Source organism: Elephantulus edwardii, unplaced genomic scaffold (assembly GCF_000299155.1).
Source record: "Elephantulus edwardii isolate Elephantulus edwardi_28Jun2011 unplaced genomic scaffold, EleEdw1.0 scaffold00001, whole genome shotgun sequence".
NCBI classification, from domain to species: Eukaryota; Metazoa; Chordata; class Mammalia; order Macroscelidea; family Macroscelididae; genus Elephantulus; species Elephantulus edwardii.
Genome location: NW_006399751.1, coordinates 26,697,114 through 26,718,319, shown reverse-complemented (window position 1 = coordinate 26,718,319; position 21,206 = coordinate 26,697,114). Strand labels below are relative to the sequence as shown.

Below are 21,206 nucleotides of genomic sequence, written 5' to 3'. Positions count from 1 at the left end.
AGCACTATTTCCCTTTAAAGTGTTTTCATACAACAACGATATGGGTGGATGAAAATGACTCGAGTCATGACCTCACATAGGCTTGGCAGATAAATGTCAACATTCATATTAGTATACACTGCAACGGAAGTGCAAACTCTGGTCTCTCCTTGCCCAGAACAAAGAAGATTGACCAAAACCAATGATGAGCTGTAACACTGAGTCCAAAAGACTAATGAACTACTCAAACTTTAGTGTACATGACCCTGAGATCTGAAGAAATTAATGGCACTTTGACCACCACCATAGGTCTCTCTGAAAGATCACAATAGAGGAGTATGGATAGAGCTGACGGAAGTGCAGAATATAACTCAAAGCATTTAAAAAGGCCATGTGGTCTGACAGTGACTGGTAGAATCCTCAAGAATATGGCCCCTTAGTCACACCTGAACCTGCAACAAAAGACTCAGCTCTGTGGTTCAACTTGAAACCAGTTAGATACGTCTACTGGTACCCAGTATCACCAGGTAAGCAATCACTCCTTAGAATAACCATATATACCAGGTCAAAAGAGCAACATTTGCCCAAAAGATAAAGTCTTGAAAGTATGAAGGGGTGGAATAGAAGGATTTATGGAAGCAACAGTTAAAAAGAGGAAGTGGAGAAGTTGGATTTCATTTTGGCACTGGTATTTAATATTATAAATAAATGCATGTGGACTGTTAAGTGAAAAATTAATGTACGTTGCAGATTTCCATTCAAATAACATATTACAAAAAATAAACATTAAATGAGAGAAGAAAAATAAAGTGTCTGTATCTTATTCACGTCTGTGAAACACAGCTCTAGAGAACTTTTATGCCTAGGACAAACATTTAGCTTTGTTGAGGCCAAAGATTGTCTGGGAGGCAAGGAATTAGCAGAAACAGGCAGTGGTCACTTAGGGTGACTCCATTTGGAAGGCAGAATGCTTGGCAGAGGTGAAGCGCTACATTCTTCTTCCTCATCAGGGTTCCTGCCAGGAAGTAGGAGGCCTGATGGATCCCTTCCATAAATGATCTATTTTTGGAATGCCAGCTTGCCAGAGTGACAGCACATGTGTCAGCCCACGAGCATTAGATCTACCAGGAAGGTGCATTAGTCTAATGAAGAACGTTCCTATGCTTCTTGAAGATATCTGACATGAGTCAGACTATTTCTCAGGGACTATCACCTATAAGAAGCTTTTTAGAACTGCTGACAGCATTAATGAATTAACCGTAATGTTTAGCTGTGGATGTAACTATTTCGGTTGATAGAACATTTTCTCTCCAGGAAATGTGTACGCTGTGGAATTCCTCTATATGTTATCATACCTTCATCAAAAGGTGAAAAAGAGGGAGCTTTGGTGGCCTAGTGGCAAGAAGCTGCACTGCAATCCCAGAGGTGTGCGGATCGAATGCACCAGATGCTGTGCTGGAGAAGGAGGGGCAATCTCATCCTGTACCAGTCAGATCTGATTTGACGGTACACACATAAAAAAATAATAAAATTTAAAAAAAGAAAACATTCTAAAAAAATGGTGAAAAGGGGGGAAATATCTTAATACCTGTTATTTAACTTTATCAATGTTTGGCTGGTGCTCAGGTATTTCATTGTGAGCATAATACCTCTTCAAAAAATGAGGAGAAAATATTTTATACCTATCAGTGCATTAGTTATGTAGATGTTCCATTTCTCACTTATAGAGGATGAGCTATATTGCATTGTATTTTATGTCTACCTAATTTCCTCCCCCCACACCCCAATATCATAAAGATGTTGTAGTCTCAAGGCAGCTGTCAGAAGTGGATGCACAAAAGGAAAAATAACCATGCGAATAAGGAAGCTATTTCATTTTTCTCAGGGGTGGTTTGTTGTTATTATTGTTGGTAGATGTAGCTACCTTATGTACAGCAGAATAAACCCTGCCCAATCCTACATAATCATCCTTACAATCTTGGCTATGTTTAATGCCATTGCTGCAGTCACCGTATAAATGAATTTTATTGAAGGTAGTTTTCTCTTCCATGGACCCTCCATTTTTCCAATATTCGTGTTCTTTTCAAGGAAACAGATGCTTCCTGATAACATATCCCAAATGTGTGTGCCAAATATCACCATTCTCTTGTGTAAGGAGCACACTGTTTGACAGATTCTATAATAGGCTTGCTTGTGCTTTGGTTGTCCAGGAGCTATTCAGTATTGTTAAAAGCACCACAATTCAAAGACATCAACTCTTCTTCCTTACTCACTGCTCAACTTTCATATGTATATGAAACAACTGAAAATAATATGGCTTGGGTGAAGTGTACCTCAATTTTAAAATGATGTGCAGTTTAAAGAGATCCTTGGCAAAAGGCTTGGCCAATGCAATACATCATTGAATTTATTGTTGTTACTTTTATGGCTGTTTGATTTTGGCTCCAAAGAAATAACTGACAACTTCAATCTTGTCTCCATTTATTATGATGTTGCTTCTTGGTTCAGTTGAAGGGATTTTTGTTTTATGTTAAAAAAGCTGTGATGACATTGTCTGTAAGCAGTTGTGCTGACGTGTAATCCATACTGATGGTAGTCTTTGTGCTTCTTCAATAAATTCTTCAGGTCCTCTTTATCTTCAGATGAAAAAGAAAAGTGTGTCATCTGCAAAGCAAAGGTTGTTCATGTCTCTTCCACCATGTTGGATGCCATATTTTTCTTCATGGAGTTTAGCTTCTCAGATTATTTGCTCTCACACAGATTGAACAGGTATAGTAAAAGTTAGGTCTTTGATGAATACTTTCCCTGATTTTAAACCACACAGTACCTTCTTGTTTTGTTTCAGTAACTGCTTCCTGATCGTATGCACAGGTTGTGCATGAGCCGAAGCAAGTTTTCTGAAAATTTCATTATTATCCATATTATCCATAACTTATTGTCATCCACACAGAATAATGCTTTAGAATAGTCAATAACATACAAACAAATATCTTTGTTGTAGTTTGTTCTTTCAGTGAAGACCCATAAGACATCAGCAATGTTATCATTCAGTCCATGTTCTCTTCTTGGATTATGTCTGTTCAAACAGCCTAGAATTTGCATAAACACTTGAGAACATTAGTTTTAATTGTTAGTTAGGCATTTATCTGAAAGGTGCATTGAAATAAATATATTGACAATTTTTATGTAACTATTAAAACTTTATTAATGAATTATTATCAGGTTAATTATTATCAGGTCCAACATATGCCATATAACTATTAAAGAAGTAACAAAAATTCAGTACACATCATAAGATGCCACTCAATCCTACAATAAACATTGATGAATGAATAAGGAAGATATTTGAAAGGTTCAATATGCCATATAACTATTAAAGAAGTAGCAAAAATTCAGTATACATCATAAGATGCTACCCAGTCCTACAATAAACATTGATGAATGAATGAATGAAGAAGATATTCAGAAAGACTTGGTAAGCATGAAGAGCATTCCTCCGACCATCATTTCTTTCTTTTACAACTGTGAATCACAAAATTAATAAATAAGACTTGTGAGTTATCTCTTATATGCTTAACAATAGACAAATCAGGGTGTAAAGGCTGCCTATGACATATGTAATACAAAGTCTTTTCCTCCGAAGAACCTGAGCCAATATAACCTCTATCATAAATGAATCATAATAGGAAATAAGCGTAAAGAAAGCAGTCGAAGGATTTGTTATGAAGGTGACCAGGCAGCTAAGCTAGAAAGAGGAACTAGGAAAAGCAGATGGATTTGAGCTTGGAGACACCACATGAAACAGCATGGGGAAAGAGGGTGGAGAAATTATGTTTAACGACAATGAAGAGGGTCAGGTGAATGTTGACAGGGAAGCGTGACATAATTTGGGACGAGTAATAGAAAATGTAGACAAATTTGAACTAAATGAATGAAACTAAATCACTACAGAGAAAATGCAATCATATTTATTTATTTATTTGTGATTCTATATATTCTCTCCATCTTTTTTTTTTTAGGTTTTATTTTTACAAAAGAAAATGGAGGGAAGAAATTAAAGCCTACTTGATTAAAAAGCATGACATTAAATGACATAACCATAACCCAACAGACATTGTTGTTGTTAGGTGTGGTTAAGTATGACTCATAGTGACCTTATGGACAACAGACTTGAATCCAGTCCTAGCATCACTTCTGACATACTTGGGCCCACTGATACAGTCATTATTTCAGTCACTGTATCAGTCCCTCTCCTTGGGGTAAAATTATAACAAAATCCACACAATTTATTTAGATATAAAACTCATATATACTAAAGAAAATAACCAATAAGCCAGACTATTTGAGGAGAGAATATGGCATCAAGATTGGTTAAATACTCATCAATAACTTGCATTATGCAGATTACACAACCTTATTTGCAGCAAGTATAGAAGACTTGAAGTACTTCAAGAAGATTAAAGATATCCTGCAATAGGAATTATATCTCAGCATCAAGAAAACAAAAATCCTCACTACTTGATCATGACAGATGGAAGAAAGATTGAGGTTGTCAAAGATTTAATTTTATTTGGATCCACAATCAAGGCACATGGTAGCAGCAGTTCAGAAATGAAAAGATGTATTTCACTGGGAAAATCATGTCCAGCACCTCTTTAAAGTGCTAAAAAACAAAGGTGTTAATTTAAAGACAAAGAAGCACCTGAAGTCATGGTATTTTCACTTGTTTCTTATACAAAGGGAATTTAGACATGAATAAGGAAGATCAGAAAGATTTAATGCCCTGAAGTTGTGGTGTTGATAAAGAATGCTGAATATGCCATGGAAATGAAAAAGAACAAGTCAATCTCTCTTGGAGGACGTGCAACCACCATGCTCCTTAAAGGCAGGAATGGTGGGGTATGAGGACAAGCCTACCCTTGGAAAAAGACATCATGTGAGGGATGGCTGAGGGTCAGGAAAAGAGAGAACAAGTTTTCATGAGGTTGATACAGTGACTGCAAGAATGGTCTATAGCTAGGCAGAAAACATGATGATGGTGCAGGACAGGACCAGGTTCTGAATTGTTATTCATAGGGTTGATATGAGTTGCATTTAGCTGAACAGACTTTAATGACAAAAACAATGTGTAAATATTACACATTATAAATTGTAAATCATGTTATTTATTGCACATACATATTGTATATAACACATGCTTTATATAGTATGTATTATATACTAAATATATATTAGTATAAAATATATGAATATAAATATATATAGAAAGAAATTATTTTATAAATATTCCAAATATTATATATATGCATAATAATGTAGCTGTATATCTGTGGTATGTCTGCCTCTGTGCATCTCTCTCCCTCCCTCTCCTGTCTTATACAGCTTGATTTGCTGACATATAGCACACGTTCAGTTTATTTATTTTAGTCATATCACATTCTAACATACATATTTTTTAAATTCCATTTTATGTAGGCTAAAGACAATAACTTTACCAAATATCTCATACTTGTTACTATGATAGTGCTTCATATTTAAATTAGGACTATTACAAACCAAAATAAATACAATTTAATGCACTATTTCTCTAGGAAAAGAGGGTGAGGGAAAGAGTAAAGTTGGTTAGAAGAATGTAAATTTTAAGGCAGACTCTCAAAAATAGAATACTTTCTAGATAAATAAAGGAGGCGTTTGCCACAATTTTAAAATGCCATAACTATGAAAGTGTTATTCCTTAAATACCTATTATTTTTTAAACCTCCTATTCTTACCTTGTATTTCTTCTACTTTTAGATATATTGAAATCTATCTATCTATCTATCTATCTATCTATCTATCTATCTATCTATCTATCTAATCTATCTATCATCTTTAAATTTGTTAATAAGTTTACATTTCAAACTGTAAAAAAATGTTGCCGAAATACATTTTAAATGGCATTGAAAACTGAAGGGACCCAAACAATGACCTATTTTTACAGGTTCATCTGTAAAATCAGAGCCACAAAAATACTTTGTACAAACAAAGGAATGATTAAACATGAGACTTAAATTCATCTATCACTCGATTTACTGTGCCAGTCTAGGATCTTAGAACTGGAAAGTGTTTGATTATAAAGTATTTCTAACTTCACTGAAACTTTGCATTCAATTCATGAATTTTTCGACACTACTTGAATGCCTGAAGTATAGAGAATTCACAACTGTCTGAGACTTCATTTGATTTTTTTAATAGTTTAAACAATAGCAGGAACATTTCACAAAGAGAAATGTATACTTTAGATTTCAGGAACTAATGCTTATGTGTGAGCTCTGAGGACTTCAGAAGGATGAGGACGTGTTGACTGGAATGGGGGTGGGGAGGAAGATTTAAGTGTGAGGCAAATTACAGAACTTAATCCTTCCTTCCTAGGATAGTGTTTCAAACACTGAAAGCAGATAGAACATTCTCTTTTAGATCTCAGGCCTCCATGCCTTTTCCTTTCCTTCTGTAAACATGTTTCCATTTTTCTTTGTGGCTTCTGAAAGGTTCGATTCTTGGCTGAATCATGCTGCCACTTGACATGGCTTAGAGCAGTTTGGGACTAAGCTGGATCTTCACATCCTCAAAGATAAATCACATACAACATGTTTAGTGCTCACATACATCTGGGCAGAGGCTTTGCTGCTTTCTGCTTGCTTCTTGAAGTGCTTGTAAAAAGAGACGCTCAAGGCCATTATGATTCAGAAAGCCATGTGATTCTGGTGCATGGCCAAGGCAGAGAACCCTGATCCAGCCATGGTTTCTTTTTCCCCTAAATTTTCCATTTTAGTAGTCACAGTACTCTTTAAATTCATGCTAAGATCTAAGGTCACATTTGCCATTTTTCACACGGAGTGCTTAAAAGGAAATTTCCAATTTCTATTTGGACACATGCCATTCCCCCACAGACATTAGGAACTTTTTAGATCATTTCTAATGGAGCAGATATGTGTGTTTTCTGTCTATGTTTCACAGAATTTCCATAGATCTTCATTTTTGTGAGACAATTGTCAATATGTTGAATTTTTTTAAATTTTAAAATCTGATGTTACACACACATTTATGAACTTAGCTCAGACAATGCCTTGCATAAATCCAAAGAAAACATCTTCAGAAGTGATTATACTTTGGACGTGATTATTCAATCAATTCTACCCTGGGACTAACCTCATAGAAAAGGATAATATAATATAAAAATATAATACAAATATAAAAATACCATAGACTGCCTTTGACACCCTCCTGCCTATAGAAAGAATTTATCAGCCTCGAATGATCCAGACAATTGCTGGCATCTTTTTATAAGAATTTTAAAATAGACAAGGCAATGATTCTAGGATTAAATATCAAAAAATGTTGCATCTAAGTATGTCAACACGTTCATTATAAAAGAAACACATATAAAATGTATACTTATACATTTCCAGTTTTTTATAGCAATTTCCTAGCAATTGTGAAAAGATCTTACCAAAAATCCTGGGAAACTTGGTAGGTTGGACAGTTGAAGTATAATTTGCCATAGTATAAGATGGGGTTTGAAAATCATTGGCTAGGAAAAAAAAATAGTACAATCCACTAAAACAAAAAAACATAACTGCAATTGGTTATCTTAATAATGATGCTAAGCACAATACTTGAGTTAAGAAGAGTAAACTCTTAGCAATTTTATACTCATTGCTATGTAAATGTTACGCTCAATACTATGTTATGTTAGAGTAAAAAACAGTTAGAGCCCTGTTGACACAGTGCTTAAGCACTCAACTGCTAACTCAAAGGTCAGCAGTTGAAACCCAGCTGCTGCTCTATGGGAGAAAGAAGTACTTTGCTTCCACCAAGTATATAGCCTTGGAAACCGTAGTAAAAAACAACACAAACATCATCAAAATCACTGATGTGGAGTTAATTCAGACTCCTAGAGATGCTCCATCACTTTTCTTAGGTTGTAAATCTTTACGGGACGAAACTGGCCATCTTTCTCTCAAGGAGCATGTGGTAGATTTGAGTTGCAGGATAACATCGTTAGCAATCTGGCACATTACGCACTAAGCCACGAGGACTTATATTATACTTGTACAGGATCTGGTGGCCTAGAGACAAAAAGCTACACTGCAATCCCAAGGCACGTGGTTCGAGGCCACCAGTGGCTCTGCGGGAGAAGGATGAACAATCTCCTCCCATATGATTAACTGCCTCTGAAAAGCTGCCAGAGGGTCAGCTATGTGTCAGTTGTGACTCTATGGGACACAACAACAACAACAACAGGGTCTCTATGGGTCAGAATTGACTCTAAGCAGTGATGGATGGTGTGTGTAATTTTGAATCTTATAGAAGGAAGTAAAGGGGTCATAATTAAGTGAGTAATTTTACAGTTCTTGATTAAAACACAACTTGGAGAGTTTATAGCCATGGCTCTTAGTAAATTTTATAAGCAAGAAAAACTTCCTGTGTTAATTGAGGAGGCAGATTCTGAGTAATGAATAGATTTCACATTATCTAAATTACAAAGTAATAGTCTTAGAAAGGAAATTAAATAATGTAAACACAAAAATTGTAGTATGATTGCATGTCCTATTTTTTCTGTGGTTTCTTTTTTCTTTTTTTCCCTCTTTAATAAAAGGGCTAGTTTATCTCAAAAGTATTATATGCAGCTGTATCATTGCATGATTGAAACAAAACCTCAGTGAACCTGACCATATTCCAATACCTTATTTTTAAAAGAATGTCTAAAAGGGAATTTGATTGAGAGACATACACACTTACATGTATTTTCACAGGTGCTCTTGCACAATTCCAATGAGTCAAAGTTGTTTAGGTTGCCTAGACACCCACCATATATGAAGCGTTGGCACTGTTTTGACTGGTTGTTATAGTAGTACTTGGGGAAGTACCCTCGGCAAATTCCTGGATCTTCTTCCAAAAAGCAGAAAAATGGCTTTTCTAGAAGTTACAAAAATGTCAGAAAACAATATTAATTTTTGGTGACTGTTTTTTGTTTTAATTAAAAGTTGTGCACAACTGGCTAAACTGAAAATATTTAAAGAGAACAAAACATTTTACAGTAAAGATAAAAGGTAAAAAATGATTTTATTCAGAACAATATGCAATACTGAATTTATTTACCATATCCATTCTGACATTTAGAATGAGCAATAGTAGTGCTAAACTTATTTTGGTGATTCTTATTTCTAAATTCCTGATTGTTATATAAATAATACACTATTCACTATCAGCTTTCTCCCCCATCAATTGAGAAACCAGCATTATTGCTTTAATTGACCATGTAATAATTTTGGTTTGTAAGCATTATCTAATTTTAGTTTAATCCTTTTATTTCACATTTAGTCCACATACAGGCAATAACTACCAATAGGTCATGCTTTTTGGGGTTGTGGCTATTATTCTAGAAACCAGCATAGTGTGCTGCTTCACTAGCAATGATTTAAATAAAAATAAACTTTGAAGAGGATGGAAGCTGTCAACGCTATTTTTAGAAGTTCCTGGATTCTTATGAGGGAATTAGTATTTATATGTTAGGTATGATATCCTCCTTCTCTCACACTCTCTCTTTCTCTTATTTCAGAAATTGGAGTCACTCCAAAAATCAGAGCAGGAGAGGAAATACATGCTCAGAAATTGGAGAGACTTTTGAGAAGGTCTAATATCCTTTCTTTGATAGTGCTCCAAAGCAGGCTAAGCACAGCTGTCACAAAAGTTGTGGCATAGTGATTTGGGCTTATAACATTACAAGATCTACATACAAGCACTCTCTGTGTGAAGAAGAGATTTGAGCAGATTTTCAAACATATTATGACCATAAAACACATGGGGCTTGAAATTTTGGGCTCTCTCTCTCTTCTCTCTCTCTCTCTCTCTCTCTCTCTTCTCTCTCTCTCTCTACTGCCAGAGTGTCAAAATATAATTGTTGTGTTCTTATACATACCAATTTACTCTTCTATCTAATGAGTTTTTAACTTTTTTCCAAAAGGGTTAAAAGAAAGCCCACAGACTGAGGAAAATATTTGGCAATAATATTTCAGAAAAGGGAATCATGCTTCATTGCACCCATAAGAAAAAGACTGATAATGAATATCAATTTTTTTCTAAAAATGTAGGTCATTCAATAATGTGAGTGATTTTTGCAACAGCTGCAGGTCTACAGATGGATGATTTCAGACAGTTCTTCCCCCTCATCTGTTCTAATGCAGTATTCATTATCTATACTCTGTCTGGAAGCAATAAATCATTAGACATTGTATGTATGACTAACAATCTGGAATAAGAAGTGCATTGCAAAGTGGACTAGGTGAGTGAGAAGGGAGAGGGAGGGAAGAAAGAATGCATCAACGAATGAATGAAAAACCCACTTTTCTTGGAACTTTTGTTAAAAATCACACAAAGAAGAGAAACATATTAAAAAAAATAAAAAACATGGAGAATAAAATAGAAGGATGCTTTACTGAGTAGCTTTTTATTTTGATGCAATAAAAAAATTCTTTTCTATGATTGTTTAAAGTACCAATGTGTGATGCTTGCTTAATCAAAACATGAGTTGCCATCATTTCCAAACTAAAAATATGTAATGAAATATAATTTATGTGGGGAAAAACCCCGTTAGCTAATTTCTCAGGACAGTTCTTTTAAGGGAAAGAAAAAGTTTAACCATTTACTAACATTGGGATCTGGTTTTATTCTTAGTATGTTTTTATGAAATTTTGAATCACCTTCTTGGAAAATGTAAAAATTTTAAGTTCAACAAAAGTAGATCAGAATATTGAATATAAATGAAGAAAATGATAATATATATTAGGTCTAGAAAAAGAATTTAAAAAGACGTATAAGTAGGATATGGATGTGTGTGTGGTCCAGAAGGGAAAGGAAAAAACATTTTTATGTATATATTGGCAAGCTACAATGTAAATTGATTTTAGAACAAAGTTACAAATGAACACCTATAAGAGTAAGTGAATTAGTTAATGTACTTGCAAGATTTCAAATAATTAATTTCTCAGATTATTTAACCTGCATATTTCCTAATTTTGTTCACTATTCATTGGGGAAGAACTAATGAAAGTCAACTGGATGGAATCTAACAAAAGCAAATGAAGATTTTCTCTCTCTTCGTTCTTAGCTGAAACTGTGTTTATGAATATTTATGCATTTTTTACAAAGAAGTTCTAAATTATTAAGTGTGGAAAATTCCTGAAATATTTTTCTTTTATTTGATGGACAATAAAAATTTAAAAACATTATTCATAAATATTCTGTATTTTTTAATGTCACTGATTATGTAGGCTCCATTTACTCAAAGTATGGAACACTTTTGTAAAGATCATTTATAGCATGCTTTTTAAAAGCTAACAATGAATGAGTTAGGTGGCAGTTAGTTCTCTAAAAACACATTTATGCTTTTTAAACCAGTATTTTTATTCATTTGCTAACACAAATTGTGGTGTAAGAATTTTTAGCAATGATTTTCTTATCCACTTCTTTAGAACTGACCATGCAGCCAGGTAGGAACATGTTAGTAAAATGAATCTTTGGGGCTTCACCTATCAATTTAGGCTCCCTTGGAGGCATAATCTCTGTCTGCCTTAACTGTGGAGCAGTGTCTTCAATATAGTCAATAACTGAGAAACCAACATAAAAAATTAGATAACCATACTATGGCAAGGTGTGGCCTGAGGAGCCAAATAAAGCCAGGGTCAGAACCCTAGAGACAGACGTAGAGGCAGAAGTTTTGCTTGCTAGTAAGCAGCTGCTAACTTTAGAGGCTTCTTGCATTCATGTTGCTTCTTCTTGGGTTTGTATTGTTGACTGAGCCTGGACTTTCACTGTGAAATATCCTTTGCCTTTCCCTCTCCTCTCAACTTATTCCCCTAATACTCTACAACTATGAGTAAAAAGAAGGTAAAGTCAAGTCTGTGTGATTATTTGCAACAGATATCAGAAATTAGTGGAAGTAAGTGCAGCAGTGTACGAGACCATGGCTAAGCTGGTAGCTATTAATTTTGTACTTTTGATGTTGATGGGGACAGTTTTCCTTTGTGAAGTTGGTAGCAGTCATGTTGCTGTTGATCTTTTTACACATATTTATTTCAATTTTTGGTTAGTGGAATAAGTCTGAACTTTAACAGGGTATTGCAAAAATTTTTCATTACCCCTGCCCCCACCAGTGAATCAAAATTAGAAAGCAAACATGCACTCTGAATTGGTGTAAAAAGAGCAATGCCATGTGGGGATGGTCATATCTGACCTTTATCAACTCCACAAAGGAGAACTGTCCTCATCAACCACATTAACAACAGGAACTCAAATACCATGGGGTCAGACATGTCCTCCTAACTCCTGAGCCTTTTTCTATTCACCTCAACAACAACATTACTGTTTTACTGGGCCCAAAATCAATTGCAGTAACTGACAGAGCACAAAGAAACATTAAGGAAGTCTAAAGTCTACTTGGCACATAAAAAGAACAACAACAACAAAGTCTACTCAAATTAGTAGCAGAATACTGTCACTCAGTCAGATCAACTTTTAAAATTCACTCACAGGAACCTCAGCCTTCAGCCACACCATGGAACTGGAGCAAAGAGCCTTTTGCCAAGTTTGTTGGAGGACTAGGGATGGGGGAGCCACAATTTATAGTCCTCCAACAAACTTGAGCAAAAGGGTCTTTGCTCCAGTTCCATGTTGTAGCAGTTCCAGCGTTAACTCTGTCTCATGTCAGGCCTCTGTTCTCTGCTGCTGGATGTTATGATTGCTGCTTTCATAGGCTCTTGTTTGGCTAATGCAAGAATCTGTGACCTCAAAGGAAGAGCTGCATTCTCTTGCTTCTTTGCTGGTAGAGAGATTCTCAAATTCTGCTGCTGGATCCACTCAATACAATGACAAGACTAGCCAATCCCCTTGAAGATTGACAAAACTAGCCAATTTCCTTGTGGGATTGGCTAAAACAACCTATTCACATATCTATACCCATCCACACTGCTAAGTCAAAGTCAATGGCGAGGGAAACCATTTTGAACAATGAATCTTTAACATTACAATTGGCAAGGCTTTTCACATCCTGAGTTAAAGAAATTGATCTCATTGCTAAAATTTTCTCATTCAAACATAAATTTTATTTAGTATGAATTGGGTCAAATTGATTTCTAGACCTGTGTTAAAAGGGGTATGAGTTCTCTTAAGTGTTGATAAAATATATATATATGCAAGATTATTATTTCATTTACACATGTAATGAATCAACTGATAACACAAAATAAAATGCACGGATTTATGCATACACATACACTCACTAAAATGTTTATAAAATGATAATTTATTTGCATTTATCTGTGTCAACATAATCGTTGACAACTAAAAGTTATAGATCTACTAAGAGAAACTCCAGATCAACCTTATTAGAGTAAAAAAAAAATGCTGGGATTCTCAAGGGATTAATTATTTAATTATACAAACTACAGCAAGTCTAGCAACATCTAAATCATTATTGTGAGATGTTAAATAGTATGTTTGGAGCTCTGCAGTATGAAATGATCTAATACTAAATATTATGCTATATTAAAATGAGAGCTGATAAGCAGTTTTGAAACTATTCCTCTCAAATATTAGTTTACTGTTATTTTTCCATATCCACTGGAACACAAATATCATTCACTTGTGTAGAGTCTATCTTTCAAAATAATTTTCCTAGGCATTGAATTTGACTTTGTCACATGGATGGGTGGGAATATGCCAATAGGGCATGTTAGTCTATCCACAAGGGGATTGGCTAGTCTCACCAATTTATAAACTAATTAGCAGTCTCACCAACAATAGAATTAGAAGAAACCTCCCCACAGGCAAAAAAGAGCAAGCAAGAGAATGAAACTTGACCTCCAGGACCTGAGCAATAGACATAGCAGTCATATTAGAGAACCATTGACCTGAAATGAGATGGAACAAACCTTGAACTGCAGCCCAGCACCCATAGATAGAACTAGAGCTAAGCTAAGAGCCTTTGTTCAAGGTTTTTTTTTTTGGTTTTGGGTTTTTTTTGTGTGTGTGTGGTGGTTTTTTTTTGGTTGGGTTTTTGGTTTTTTCTTCTGGTTTTTTTTACAACTGAGGGGTGTATGTGTTGGGGGAAAGGTATTGGAAAGGCAATATTGGAAGAACTAAAAACTTTCTAACACTGGCCAAAAGCAATGAATCTCTAACCTGAGGTTCCTGCAGGCATATTTCAGAAGCTGTCGTGATTGTATTCTAACAACATGGATTTTAATCTTTGACTTCCTCAGAATGGTTTTTTCTGGCCTCAGCGATTGCATTAGATTTTGGACCCAGTAAGGCAGTGATATTGCTGTTGAGAAGAGTAGAAAGAAGTATGGGAGTGTGGGGGACATATTTGATCTCATGAGAATTGGTTTTATGTTGTTTATGCTAGTGGCAGGGCCAGTCTCTTTTTGTGGAATTGGAATGGTCCAGTATGGCTGTTTCCACATATTCTTTGCTTACAACTGGATACCAGTTTTTAAGAACTTACTGTAAGCTACATGGTTTTATGATCAATCTTTTCCTAAGTAATTAATTTCTAAATACTTTATAAATGCTACTGATTAATGAACAAGTTAGTGCTTACCTTTTTGAAAAATTCCCTGCATGAACTTTTGATAACCTGCAAGCAAGACAAGATACATATATCAATTACTATACTTTATGAAATAAAAATATAAATTTCAATTCAACTTAAACATAAAGTAGTCGGATTTATTCATTACCATTAAAAGTATTACTACATAAAATGTCTTAAGTACAAAGGCTTTGGAGCCCAAATGGCCTGAAGGTAAACAATGAGTTTAAAAAAGAATCATATATAATTTCATTTCACCCCTAGAAATTAATTTGTATTAAGTATCTACTATTTAAAAAATTGGTGATTAGTATGAAATTAATTAAAATAAACTGTTTTGTATGGAGAACCATTAAATTTGTATGAACCTAGAATTATTGACTTTCTTTTATTGATTATTTCAATGTCTCAACTCAAAGGTCAGTTTGTTAATAAACAGATGCAAAAGAGAAATACGAATACAATTTATTTTTGTCATATGACATTTAAAATAAGGATTCTATATTTTCTATTAAAGTTTATATAATAAATATGTGAAGCTTTCAATTTGTTCAGGTAAATATTTAAAAAGTTGAAGTAATATTGTTGTATGTTGTCAAGTCAGAACCAACTAACTCATAGCTGACCATCTAGTGGGTTTCAGAGTCAGTAAATCACAGGAGAGGAGACTGCCCATTCTTTTCCCACTGTGCATCTGGTGGATTTGAACTGCTTGCCTTTGGTATTGCAATGCAGCTGTTTACCACTGGACCATAAGTGCTCTTTGAAGTAATATTAGTAATTCTAATATCAGTACTTGATAAATGCCAAGAGTGTTCTCTTTTTCCTTTCTAACATCGGATCCTTGCATATTTTGTTATGATTTTGCTTTGACTTAACAAGCTGCCCTTAATTTTCTGTTCAATTCTGTTACACTAATATTTCTTCCTTTTGTTTTGACTTCTCCAAGTTCTCTCCCGACATCTATTCTGATCTCCCCCTCCTTTTTCTTTCCTGGTTTGTAATGACTTTTTGCTTTCTTCATGAAGATATTTTTTAGTATCACTCAACAGCATTACTGTTCAATGCATCATATATTTTCAGTCAAATGAAATAGACTCAGATCACTGTACTACGATTCCATTGACTTCATGGTGGTCCATGCATAAAGAGGGAACAACTGGAGAAATCACCTTGTGTACTCATTCTCTCAGATCCAAGACTTGAATGATCATTTATCAATATTTTCCGGTTTTGGGTTTTTAAAATTATACCCAGTTTTGTCATTCTTTACGTTGAGAAAAAAAGGAAGGAAGTCTAGTTCCAATCTATCATGACAAAGTTGGAATTATAGCCTTAGGTGATTTTTAAAGAGGCTAGTATTTGTTTTCTAGATGCAAGTTGTATCCATAGCAACATTCTACTGCATAAAATTCTAACATTTTTATCACAAATTACTGGCTTTTGAAGATTTTATAAAGAGATAAAAGCAAGAGAGATAATATTTCTATATTAATCAGTAAGGATGATTTTGAAGATGTTAGACATAGAACAGCTATTTATAAATGGAATGCTTATATTTGTCTAATTTCTAAATAAAAGTGTAACTTTTGTACAATGATTAAAAATCGAAGTGTGGATTATAAAAAAAAATGAGTATAGGTTTTGAGGAATGAAAGCAGGCTGCTAAAAGAAAAGGGAGCACTTGCAACAAATGAGGAAACCAGGTTTCTAGCCAAGGTTCTGAAGACTAACACTAATTTCCAATACACTGCGAAAGAATACTTGGTCCTACGTGTATGCAACAGAATGGAGTATAGGAATCTGTGATGAATGGAAAATGACCAGAGACCTTGCAAAAGATGAAGAAAAGTCCCAATTGTTTAATCCATGTTAGTGACAACTCTAAGAAATCTGCAGAGAAGTAAGGGGTAACCAGTCGCACATAACAAAAAAAGGTAAAGAAATAGATTCACATCAACTCTCTTCTGCCAATTCTGGACCATAAACAAAGCATCCCATAGAGGCACAAATATCGGTAAGTTTCCTCCTTTGATCTCACGGTGATTTTCCCTCAGACAAAAGGCATCTGCACTATCAGGACTACTTTGCAAAAGATATTTTTGAAAATATTATTAGAGTAGTTTGGTGAAACATTCTGCTAGGTCGTATAGACCTGGTGTATCCACTGGCCGTACAGAGACAACTTGTGGTCGCTGTGAAGCAGAACACTGTGACACTGACATGTCAAATGTGATATTGGTTACACATGGTGGACAGTGTTTGGTGGAGTTCCCTGATTAAAACAAGCTTGGAAGGAGGAGTGACATTCACTTCCATAATAGATTGCCTCTGAAAACCCTATGAACCTGGAGAAAGGATGAAAATCACGCAAGTGTCGATGACTTTCGTTCATAGGGTCGCGATGAGTCGCCTACCACTCAACAGCACTTAGCACTTAACAACAATAACATTATTAGAGTGAGAATGCAGAGCTGCCTAATTTTGGGGGGCGGGGGGGGGAAGACTAACAAATGATATTATGTCCACAGTATTTCAGTCCAGTTCTGTTAGGGACTGAAAACACGCTACAGGGACGTGGTGAGATGGAGAGAAGAGAAATAATTGTGGTTCTAATTCATCTATTCCTCAAGTAGAACATAATTAAAAGAAACAAAATTAAAATAAAAAAATTATGAACCCATAATTATTTAAGATTTATTCCACTGATAATTCAGGAAATGAGATATAAGAACATGTAGCATTTCATTCTTAATCTTTATATTTAAAAGTTGTCCAAGAAGATTTATTAGTTGATAAAGTACAGTATTCCTAGTAATTAATATGAAACTTGAATAAGTAAAATCTACAACTCTTTGCAACAGAGATATTTTCTTCTTTATATTATTCCAAGGTCCTAAGAATTCTTTAAATTCTATATATGCATTTTTTTCTTTTTTATATGGCTTGAGTTTTTATTGTTAGTAACTAATGGGGTCCTTAAAATATATTCTCAAGAAGTAATAGTATATTGACAGTAGACTAAAATGGGCTCTTGGTAAGTCAATGTAACTAACCATTTTTTCCCCTGAAAATTCAAATCCTTCCTTTTTTACTATGGAGAATATAAGGTAGTAAATATATGATGACTGTAATTAAAAGCATTCATTGAACATGCAAGTTAAATATTTGAACAATGGATTTCTCAGAATGTTACCACAGTGGTAGATTTTTTTCTTAAATTATCAACTGTATGATTAAACCTAATACCATTGACTCTTCAGTCAAGGGTATATAAAAAGTGTGCCCAGAAACTTACCTTCTGCACACTTTTCTTTGCACTCTTCCATAGTTTCAAATTGATTCTCATTTCCTTCACATCCTCCATATACAAATTCTTCACACTGTTGAGTCTGAATATTGAAAAAATATCTTATCAACATTGCTCTGCATGGGCCAGTGTCTGCCTTCAATCCACAGAAGGAATTGACAAGTTTCAGTGGTGGCAATTCAGTATCTACAAGAAAAAATGGGAAAGCATAAATTTTTATTAATAATGTAATAATGTGCATCATTTTCTTTGTCTTATTAATAGTTTCATAATTTTAAGAAAATTTACATCAATAAAACTTAGGCTGACAAGAAATAATGAAAATGATTTAAAGTTATCATGATGGTAGATAAAATTAACAAATTCACCAAGATACTTGTTAAAGAACGATAAGTTTTAATTAAGCCAGTTTTAGAGGCAGATGTGATTTCTCTCCCTAATATAAAGTCATACCACTTTTTTAAAAAAATAAAACTGGGAGTACATTGACATTCATCTGATTGCATCATTGATAAAACTTCTGTTCTAACATAAATAACCCAGATATTCAGATTTCCTTAAGCATTATGGACTGATGACTTGTATTCCTACTAATTACAACTCAATTGTGATTATTTGAATTAAATATTATAAATGTTTTATGTGTAATATTTACATAATTCAAGATTCAAAACTATTTAAAACTATACATATTCTCAATCTCACCTATGATCACTCATCTAGAGGAGAAAACAGGACACAAGGGCACAGGGCCATGAGTGTCTTTCTAAAAGGGCTAGGAGGATTAAGAATAGCACAGCCTTCAATGTCCTAGATCAGAAAGCAGGTAAAGAGCCTGTAGTCCCAGCCCCATGGTGACTGTAGAGCCACACCACAGCAAGAGATTCATTTATTCACTGTTGACTCACAGTTATGGTACTGAGAATGGGATTTATTAGGGACATAAGTTGAGAGTGGGAGAAGTAAATAATATCACCCACTTCAAGTCTAGGTTTTAGCCCAAGTTCCAGAGTACAATTCTTCAATTAGTACAGACTCTAGTTTCAGTTAGGCAGTCAATTCCAAATCATCCAGGAAGGTTTGCCTCAGAGCAGTTATAAGTTAGTTTCTCCTTCAAGCATCTGACAAGAACAATAAAAATCTTTAACTATGCCAAGCACAAATGCAAGAAGCCTGAAGGGTCACACCTTGCAACAGTTTTTCCACAGCAATACCTGTCTCTCCATCGCCATGATCTTGCTCCAGTCTCCCTCAGGTTTTAATTGTCTCAAGTCTTGCTATCTGGTGTGGGAGGCACTCTTTCTCTCTCTCTTATCCTAGTCCCTCAGCTGTTGATAATTTAAATTCTTATTTTTGTTCACAGAAGTGAAGTTTTGTTATTATTTCTAATTGAAGATATTCACATTGCTAGAGATTATTGACAAAGATTCTCACCACTGGGCCAATTGGCATCATCAGTGTGGATGGTGAATAGATTGAGATAGTTAACAGTTTTAGTTTACTTGGCTCCACAGTCAACAGTCTTGGTAACAGCAGCCAGGAAATCAGGAGGCTAATTGCATTGGGAAAGCCAGCTGTGAGGGACTTCTCAAGAGTACAGAAGTGCAACGACATCAGGCTGGAGACTAAGGTGCACCTGATCCAGGCTATAGTCTTTGCAATTACACGCTATGCATCAGAGAGTTGGATAGTGAATAGGAATGATAGAAAGAGAATTAATGCCTTTGAGTTGTGGTGCTGGAGAAGAGTGTTAAATATACCATGGACTGCTAGGAGAACAAACAGGTTTGTCCTGGAGAAGGTGAAGCCAGAATGTTCCCTGGAGTCAAGGATTCTGAAGCTCCATCTGACATACTTTGGGCATGTTGCAAGGACAGATTGGTCCTTGGAGAGGGACATCATGTTTGGGAAAGTGGAGGGACAGCGCAGGAGAGGAAGACCCTCGATGAGATGGATTGATTCTGTGAGTGGAGTGAAGGTAATGAATGTGTTTGAGATAGTGAGGTTGGCGCAGGATAAAATGATGTTTAGGGCTTTTGTACATAGGGTCGCTATGAGTCGCAAATGACTTGATGGCACATAACAACAATATAGATTCTTGGTCACTGAAATTTCTCCAGTTTTTCTTTTCATTTCTTGGTCTTTCATTTTCTATGAACAAAGTATAGATTTAAGGAATTATTTCCTTTCTGTTATGAGTTACAAATACTTTTCCAAGATTGTAATGATTTTGTTTTTATTTTGGGAACTAAAGATATAATACAGGAAATATCAACAATTTTCAAGTGTACTATCCAGGAACATTCATCAGGCTTATTGTTCAACTCTTACTAACTATTCCTAAAATGTCATCAAGAAGAAGCCAATTTTCTTTTAGAAGGGAGCAATGTTCTAGCTCAACACTGATTATAGTAGTATTACCAGTAAAATTATCTTTAAAAAGTGAATTAACTCTCCATGCTGTTAGATGCCATAAAGTCCAACTCATAGTGACCCTATGAACAGCTTATCCTAATCTATGCCATCCTCATCATCTCTGACATCCTTGAGCCATTGCTGCAGTCACTGTGTCAATCCATCCCATTGAGGGTCTTCTTTTTCATCATCACTCCACCTTTCCAAGAATCCCTCTACAAAAATAGTCTCTCCTAGCAATATGCCCAAAGTATGTGGAAAAGCTTTATCATTTTTACCTTTAAGGAGCACTCTGGCTATTCCATCTTCAAGACATATATGTTTGTTCTTTTGGCAGTTAATGGGATATTCAGTACTCTTCTTTAACACCATAACTCAAAGATACCAATTTTCTCCTGGTATCCTTATTCAATGTCCAGCTCTCAGATGCATAGCAAGTGATTGAAAAGATCGTGGCCTGAATTAGGCTCACCTTAGTCCTAAAACTGATAACATTGCTCTTTAAGTATTTGTAGAGGTCCTTGACTACATATTTCCCAAGTGAATTATATCCACTCATTTCTTCACTGCTAGTATCAAATGTATTGATAAAGGATCCAAGCAAGAAGAAGTTGTTAAGTTTCAATCTTTTCTCCATCTTTCATGATTTTGCCTAGCAGTCCAGGGGTGAGAATTTTTGTGTCTTGATGTTGAGTTGAAGTTTTTATTGGAGGCTATAGTCTTTGATCTTCTGCAGTAAGCATTGCTGATGTTAGATCAATCTTAGCTGAAAGCAGGAAGTACCAGAGGAATGTCTATCTGTGTTTCATTGATTATGCAAAGGCATTTGACTGCGTGGATCATAACAAACTGTGGCTGACTCTGAGAAGA

The 21,206-nt window shown here is 35.0% G+C and overlaps 1 protein-coding gene across 1 annotated transcript in view; it reads right to left on the bottom strand.

Moving 5' to 3' along the window:
- TFPI (tissue factor pathway inhibitor (lipoprotein-associated coagulation inhibitor)) overlaps nucleotides 1–21,206 on the bottom strand; it is a 74,494-nt gene that overhangs the window by 10,174 nt on the left and 43,114 nt on the right. The window contains exons 4-7 of the mRNA XM_006878943.1: nucleotides 17,910–18,107; nucleotides 9,973–10,017; nucleotides 8,761–8,937; nucleotides 7,469–7,549 (exon numbers count right to left, since the gene is read on the bottom strand). Of these exons, the coding sequence (XP_006879005.1) occupies nucleotides 7,469–7,549; nucleotides 8,761–8,937; nucleotides 9,973–10,017; nucleotides 17,910–18,107 (501 nt within the window). The remainder of the gene's footprint in view (nucleotides 1–7,468; nucleotides 7,550–8,760; nucleotides 8,938–9,972; nucleotides 10,018–17,909; nucleotides 18,108–21,206) is intronic.